The 8662-nt window shown below is 33.3% G+C and overlaps 1 protein-coding gene across 1 annotated transcript; it reads right to left on the bottom strand.

Moving 5' to 3' along the window:
* Nucleotides 1-889: 889 nt before the first annotated feature.
* Nucleotides 890-4830, bottom strand: LOC117321628 (60S ribosomal protein L23). The gene is made up of 5 exons (XM_033876121.1): nucleotides 4774-4830; nucleotides 3790-3873; nucleotides 3383-3511; nucleotides 2256-2369; nucleotides 890-1004 (listed from the first exon to the last, which is right to left on the bottom strand). Exons 1-5 carry the CDS (start codon nucleotides 4784-4786, stop codon nucleotides 922-924), a joined length of 423 nt encoding a protein of 140 aa, XP_033732012.1. The 5' UTR covers nucleotides 4787-4830; the 3' UTR covers nucleotides 890-921.
* Nucleotides 4831-8662: the final 3832 nt, after the last annotated feature.

Raw genomic sequence — 8662 nt, 5'->3', positions numbered from 1 at the left:
CATTTTTGACTGGGAAAGTAAATGACTAACCATATTCATAAATTTTCCTCAACAGCCTATTCCATGGGTAATGGAAAATACTGTATGTACATGAAGAGGGATCTTGACACCCACCAATGAATGATCTTTTTTGGTTCTATCTTTTTCTCTTCTTGTTCAATTTTTCCTTTAAATAATTTTCTATTAAGAGAATTCTACATATGAAATCCAAGACAGATCTGAGAAAACTTTCTGTGAACCATGAATATAGCAATAACAAACTTCTGAAGTTCAACTGTCAAAATCCAAGATGGCTGCTTGTTGGCCATTTTGTTTTCTGGATCAGACTCAAAACTGCTCATACACATAAAGTTTGAGAAAAATCTTTTACAAGAAATAGCAATAACAAACTTCAACCATTCAAATCCAAGATGGCTACTATCAGAAACTTTTATTTTCAAAATCCGACAAATTAAATTAAAACTGGAGTCAAGGGGAATCTATAAGTTTGAGAAATGTCACTCTGGTACTTCTTAAGAAATAGCGATAACAAGGTTCGTTCCAGGACAGACAAAGAGCAAATGATGATAGTGGGCTTAAAACACTTGGATTTTGAAAGTGGAGAATGTATATGGACAAGGTATACATGTATCAGGATTTGTTTTAAAGTGGTTTGTCCAACAAAATGTTTCTGAATTTTAGCCATCTTGTATTTTCAAGCATGTTTTCTTGCAGATATCTACAGGTTCTGTAGGTTTGTTAAAAACAGCCATCATACAACTTGTAAACACACAAAGACAATTTGTTTTTTTCTTTTTTGAAGATTGCAAACTTGCAACAGAAGCATGTAATGCATTCTGTTTGTCAAGTTACTGAAAATATTCCTATTAATAATAAGAAAAAATCTGACTCCCTTTGAAGACATTTATTTACAGTGGTATTCTACGAGATAGAACTGGCGTTTGATGCAATACGGGGCCACAAATCTGCGCATTCCTTTGCTACAGGACCAGTGATAGCAGACCCTGAAAAACATTAAAGTAAAAAAAAAATAGTTAAAGATAAATTCCACACAATGGATTGTTTCCAATATCCTTGCATAAAACATAAGCCTAATTTTGTTTCTGGCAAAATGTGATCAGCTAGATTTAAGTGAACCTTATCATACAGATAATTAGATTATCATTTTCAAAGAGAATTTAAAGACATTTAAAATACAGAGAAAGATTTAATATGATTTCAGAGGGATCTTGACACCAACCATTGAGATATCTTTATTGGTTCAAGACTGACCATTTCTCTTCTTTCAACATATACCTCTTAACATATATATCATACTGACAAAACATTTACTGTACTTTAATTCTTCCATTTGAACATGTGTACTATATGTCATTGAAAATATTCAATGATTAATTAATTAAATAGTGATTTTGATTTTCATTATAATTAGTGATTTTGAGTTTCATTATTCAGCCATTTTGTTTTTGGACAAGTCTAAACTGCCATTGAACCCTATTAGATGTAGAAGACAAAGGCATTTGACTACATTGACAAATGTTGATTGTATTGAATGTAATGTCAGCAAAAAATTATCTTTATCTGCATCAGTGTCATTTAACTGAAGTTTGGTTTAAGATTATGGTTCACCTAGTTCAAATGCGTTTGTACATATTTAAGTTAATAATCAGATTTTGCTTTGTAGCAGCCTGCTAGGTGTTGCTTACAAAAAGTTTGTCATGCACGTGCTTGAATTATTCAAGCCAAAGCAATATGGTAGTCATGAATATAAGTCATCTTGGCCAAACTTGTTTCGAATTGCAAAAATATTTTATTCTAATCTAAACCATTTGTATAAACAATTTATTTTGCAGTAATTTGTATAGATATTGTAATTAGTGCAGACACCACAAGTTCGATTTCTCCCTATGTGGAGAACCCCTTTACACAACAAGTTTGTGTCACTGAAAGGACTGAAATCCAGCCTTATGAACTGTCCAATAAAGAAAACATTACTCCCTGAAGCTGTAGCTTATTTGTTGTTAGATATAGTACAATTGATACTGATCACAACTTTGTACAAAGATTGGGATCAATGTCAGTAACACATAACATGCACAATTAGGGGCCAAAGGTACCTACATATCTTATGAGACATAGCAGTATTATGTTGTTCATGGACAGGCGACAGACCATGGACAAAGTGTATTTGAACAGCCCACCATCTGATGATAGTGAGCTAATAAATATTAAGATAAAACATAATAAGTTTTCACCTTTCATTTCTCCCTTGTTATTCACTATCACCCCGGCATTGTCTTCAAAGTATATAAACACCCCGTTCTTCCTCCGGACTGATTTACGTTGCCGCACCACCACAGCAGGCATTACTGGAAAAAAAAAATCATTCTGATAAAACTGGAATTATCACATGACTTCAGAAATAAAGCGGTAATTTTGTTATTTACATAATCCTTCATGGATGTATTCAAAATACAAGGTGAATTGAGTGAAGGTGTTGATAAAAAATAATAAATATACATATTACCTAAGTATATATGAAACAAATAAATCTACACAAAGCTTTAACCAATACAGCCTATACACAAGAGTTTACAACCATAACTGTGGAAATGAGAGTTTTAATATTACAGTAGGAAAGAATCTATGAAACAAAATGTACATTGATCACAAAGTGAATGTGTGAATGTTGCAGCATATAACATTGCTGATACAATGTAACATTTAAAATTTCCTATTAATTATTGATGATGAATTTGAAGTGGTTTCCAACAAAGTAGTTTCACTACCCATTCACATGCATTCATTTTCAGTTTGTAGAAAAGTAATACCCAACACAGAAACAAACATGTTCGGATAAGTTGCGGTTATTTGATCATCAACAATATTGGTTGTGCCAATGCAAATTGATAATATGTCAGGGGTATTATCATTTTTTTGTTCCACATCATGTGACAATGTCTATTACTTAATGAATATTGTGTTTTGATGACAAAAAGTAACTTCTTCAGGAATTTTTCATTTTGATGACAAAAAGTTAATTAAGCATTCCACATTCAACTCTCAGTGATAATCATTTGTATTTGATTTGGTCATCAAAAAATTCTTTCAATATTTTTAGCACGTGACATCCCATTTAACTGGTATGGCCTAAAACCCTGCAAGTAATGTGTGATGAAACTTCAAACTTGTCGTAAAACTTGATATTCATGACGTGACCAAAACTGGCATACAATAAGAAAAGATAGAAAACGAATTTTCTTTACCAGTTCACTGGCTAGAAAATTTTTTGAAGTTTTGCTGTGTTAAAACTTTTCATAATAAAATTCTTCAGCTATGGTTTCATTTTATGGATTTCGCTATACTTTTCGTGAGCTATCACCTTTTTTTCTGAGTTCTGGCTTGCCCTTTTTGACGGTGGCTACAATCATGTCTCCAGCTCCAGCTGCTGGCATTCTGTTCAAACGACCCTTGATGCCCTTCACAGCAATAACATACAGGTTCTTGGCCCCTTAAAAGAACATTAAAAATTATGGTAATCAGCATAATGTCAACAAAGTGAATGTGACAAAATTTGTCTACATAAAATTTCAAAATAAACAACATCTATGATACAAATATGACCTCTTATAAATAACATCACAAGAAGTCCACAGAGAAAAATATTTAGAGGTTCATTGTTTTATGAATGCAAAATATCCTGTTGGAAGATTCATTAGCCAATTTTGTCCAACTGCAGCTTTTAAGACACAACCATGCAGAAGTCATCATAGAGACCAATATACATACCTGTGTTGTCAGCGCAGTTGATAACTGCCCCAACTGGCAGAGCCAGCGAGATACGGAATTTTCCTCCCGCGGAACCTCCACGTCCTGAAACAAAAAGTTGTCATGATGTAAACAATCATGTATTCGTGTAACTATCTAACGCGATACCGAAAACTAGTATCTTACTTCCTTCAGTCTGTATAATATGTAACAGGCTTTCTGATTTAACATTGTAGAAAAATTATTTAAGACTGGTAAGCTGTCTTATACTCTCTGGAGATGTATAAAATGTACATGCCAGTTGGCCTCGAATTTAAGTCAAATTAAAAGTAAACTAGAACTGTCCTTAGAAGGGTACCAAGGCCAAAATCCTTTATTTGAGCACAGGCCTTCATTTCAGAAAGTTAATGTAATTTGTCAATGCAATCCCTATAAACACACATTTACATAGGGAAATGACTGGAACTGGCCTACCATTTTTTTAGATTTAATTTATGCCTTTCAATTCACGAAAGAGGACATATTTTTGGTCGTATGCATGCCTTGTTCAAAAAGCCACTCTTTCACAGGGATTCATCACAACGAGAGTGTACATATATAAATGGAGTCCGAACAAGCAATATGATTTTGTACAGTAACGCCTCGTCCAGACTGTTAAGTGTCTCAGGTCGGTACATATTATCAGAGTTTCCGTTCAATGATAACTTCCCAATAGTTTGAATGTTACATTCATTTGATCATCCAGGGCTGTTACTTTACTTGTTATCACAATCACTTTAAAAATATCAAGAAGCCTAATCAAAAACATAGGTTACACACATGCAAACCTGTGTTTACGATTTATAGAGCCCGTTTACACACATTTGTTTGGAAAACCACCAAAAATTAATGCACTATATACTATCACTAAATATAATTCTTTGCAGATATGATGTTTATTAGACATTCATTTACGAATTGATGTCGATGTTGGACGATTTTAAAAGGTACGTGTAATTTTCATACCTCTCTTCGACATAGTGGATTGAAAAAAGGAAGTATCAAATGCGCAAGTGTACCGGAAGTGAATGTAATGAACAAAACTTGTTAGGCATATTGGTTCCGGACGGTGTGCGTGTTCGAAGCACCACTATTTTAATAAATAATAAGTTTATATCTTTCCTCTGAATGTTTAAAAAAAACAAAAACAAGATGGATTTACGTAACCTCCTTCCATTACATCGTCGGGTTTCCGACGATACACCATTTATAAATATGCTCAATGTGATTTAATATTGACAAGATTTAGCTAATCTGTTATTTGTATCTGCGACAAGCCAGATCAATGTGTTTATCAATAAATAGTTAGCTACATGTGAATCATAAAATATCTTTTAACGAGCGCTTTGTGATATCGTGTGGAATTAAGGCACACCGGGCTTCTCAAAAATACGTATACAATATTCTATATAATATTGTCACTGATATGATCGATATTCCGCAACAAGATTTCTACTCTTTGCTGTACATATTGTTTCATAAGTTTCAATATGAATTGTTGAAAACTTATATAGATCTAGGTCGGCGTGCAATTTCGGGAGTAAAGAAAATATCACATACATATGTAGATAGTCCCGACCGTGTCCTGCACCAAATAAAAACATAAAAAATTAACATAGATAGAAGCATCAATGTATCCGTCGTTTGGTATGATGGAGTTCCCCTTACGTTGCTGTGACCCTCTCTCCCACACCTCACGATGGTGACCATACTTTGAAAGGCCGTTCATGTCAAAAACGAGATACATTTAACGCGTTAAGCTTTAACGCGTAAAACACATTTAACGCGTTAAACATAACATTTAACGCGTTAAAACTAGTTTTAACGCGTTAAGCTTTAACGCGTAAAGTTTTATCGCGTTAAAGCTTAACGCGTTAAATGTTTTCATGGAATTTTAACGCGTTAAATTTGTTACTTAGCTAGCATTTAACGTGATAAACAGCTTCATTTGTTTAACGCGTTAAAAGTCGTAGCTTTTGTTTTAACGCGTTAAAATGACTAAAATAACAGACCAATCGAATTCCCTGTATCTACTATGTATTTAAAGGACTAACAGTATGGCTGCCAGAGCCAGTTTTCTGGAGAGAATTGACTCTAGCGTCAGCTATTGCTATCGTAATTATTGTTGTTACCTTTTAAATAATTTACTACTGTTTACTTTTATATTTAAATTCTAATCGTGTGTTTATATTTGCCAGTTGTAGGAATATTTACTGTCATCAATGTTGCCATGGCAGCCGACCAGATAGACGAACTATCGACAAATGGCCTACTTGTAGTAGGCTGATGGATGTTGGAGCGATAAATACAGTCTCTACATCTCGTTTTCTGTCAACTGCATTTATAACATGGTATATTGTGAGATGTTCTGTATTATCTCATCAATGTTCAAAGATGACAAAACTACCATATCCCAGAACAAAATACCACCTTCGTGTCGGTGAGTGCATACACAACTCGGAACGTCAGTAAACAATGTGACGTCATCAGAATGTACCAGTAACAGTAATGTACAACAACGTATCTTACAGACCTTCATGAATACACAAATGACCAAAAGAATGAAGCACAGTGAAAGAGGAAAAAGAAATTGTTGATTCATTGCACAAATTGATTATTTTGATACGGTCTCTGTTTAAATCGGTTTTCAGAGATATCAACGTTCTTTTTGACGTGTTGATATTCTGTCAACGCGTACTGTAATATTCTGTCATTAAACTGTTTCCCTGGATAACTTTCATCCGAATGCTGATGCAAGCGTGTAACTGATTGGTTAATCTGATAAAGTTTAACGCGTAAAAATGATTAAGAACGTGATAAAACTGTCTTTAACGCGTTAAATGAGAACTACATTTAACGCTTTAAATGTTTACATTTAACGCGTTAAGCTTTAACGCGTTAAAGCTTTACGCGTTAAGTCTTAACGCGTTAAAGCCTATTTTAACGCGTTAAATGTGTTTAACGCGTTAAAGCTTAACGCGTTGAATGTATCTCGTTTTTGACATGAACGGCCTTTCATACCATACCCCGCTTCCTTCACGTGAATGTATAAAACAAAGTTCGACACCAAATTCCAGGCCCTGCAGGATTTTGCTCCAAAGACACCTCGTCCTATTCCTTTCTTTCCCATGTCCCCTTAACATAAAATACTTGAATTTCAGAAGCTAGATTTTTTTCGAACGAAATACTGTCATACAAAATACTACATCATGCTCCTTAAAACTTCAGTAATTATTTGGGTGGAAATGTGGTCCCGAAAAGCTTTATTTGAGAATCACACCCATCAGCCCGACACTGTATTGGCTTTGCTGCTGTCGTAAACCTGAAGAAAAGATGAAGAGATGAAGCTAACCAGTACCAACACTATATAATGAGTAACGTTGAGGAAGAGTGAGATCGATGCAGATGTCAAGACTTCGATAGAGAAAATTCCTAGCAAGACCAAGGAGAAAAAGACCAGCGCATTGACACTTGATTGCGCATCCTGAGGACAGATTCGGGAATAGCGAACTTGACGTTTCCGCTTATCCTGACGCAGCTTTTCATTTGAATGAGCTGTGATATGAACATTTTGCTTATTATATTTATAAGTGCTATATTATAATGAATTATCTTAGTCATTGGACAACGATTTTTACCTTTTGTTAAATTAGCATATATATGTGTGTGTGTGTGTGTGTGTGTGTGTGGATAACACTTGTATAGACAGTGTTTTAGCTAAAGCTGCAGTTACCAAGTGTTTGAGTTAAAAAAATGGTGTTCATTCTTAAATTATTATATGATTTTTTTATGTATTATCATACATCTTCTGAGATAATTTAACTGTTTCTTTTTTGCTTGATTTTATAATAATATTTTTCTTATGAGATTTATTTAACATAAAATTATATTGATCAAATTGTGATATCTTATGACCAAATTATGTTTTGCTAAAAATAACTTGTGATATGAAGTACATATTTTTACATGTATTTTTTTTTATAAACTGATGATATTGATACATATATATTTTTGATACAATATTACTTTGATAGTTTATATTAATATTAATGAATATGTATATAACGTTATCTAATACGTATTTCTATGTCTATAATACTCTATGTATATTTCTTTGTAATAAAGTCTCGTAAGTCTTATAGGCTGGACATATTAATTCAAATATATTTTACCTATGTATGTTTGAACAAATGTAAAATGAAATAACTTATTATATATTATTATTATTATAATCACAATTACCTTTATTTTATTTCAAGATTCAGCACAACCATGATATCAATATTTGGTACTAACATTAAAACAAGAAAACATTCACAAACACATACAACAATATCTCAAATATTGGCTAGACTGCGAATTTTCGATAACAGTGATATTCTTTTGTTTGTAGTATTTCCTTTTCATGAGAAAAGTGCCACTTTTACTTCTGACAGAAGAAAATGTACTTTGCTGGTATGAAGATTTTGTAATTATACAATTATTATATATCGTCAGTCCTTGTAGAGGTGTCAAGCTGCTATGATCTTACTTTGCCACATTCTTCAATGCTATTCAAGATCGTAATTCGAAGTGTATGTGTAGAGATATCTGTATTTTGAATAGAGATGTCTGTATTTTCAATAGATATATCTGTATTTTTATGGCGCGAGAAGGATGTCATAATTAAATATTTTTGCCTAGGCAAAAATCGAATATTGCTTAGGCAAAAATATTTCAGCCTAGGCAATATTCGATTTATGCCTAGGCAAAATTATTTCTGCCTAGGCAGAAATCGAATTTTGCCTAGGCAAAAATAATTTTGCCTATGCAAAACTATTTAATTAGGACATCCTTCCCGCGCCATATATTTTCG

The sequence above is a fragment of the Pecten maximus genome, chromosome 2 (genome assembly GCF_902652985.1).
Source record: "Pecten maximus chromosome 2, xPecMax1.1, whole genome shotgun sequence".
Taxonomy (NCBI): domain Eukaryota; kingdom Metazoa; phylum Mollusca; class Bivalvia; order Pectinida; family Pectinidae; genus Pecten; species Pecten maximus.
The sequence above is the reverse complement of the archived record's forward strand: the minus strand, read 5'-3'. Positions and strand labels throughout refer to the sequence as shown.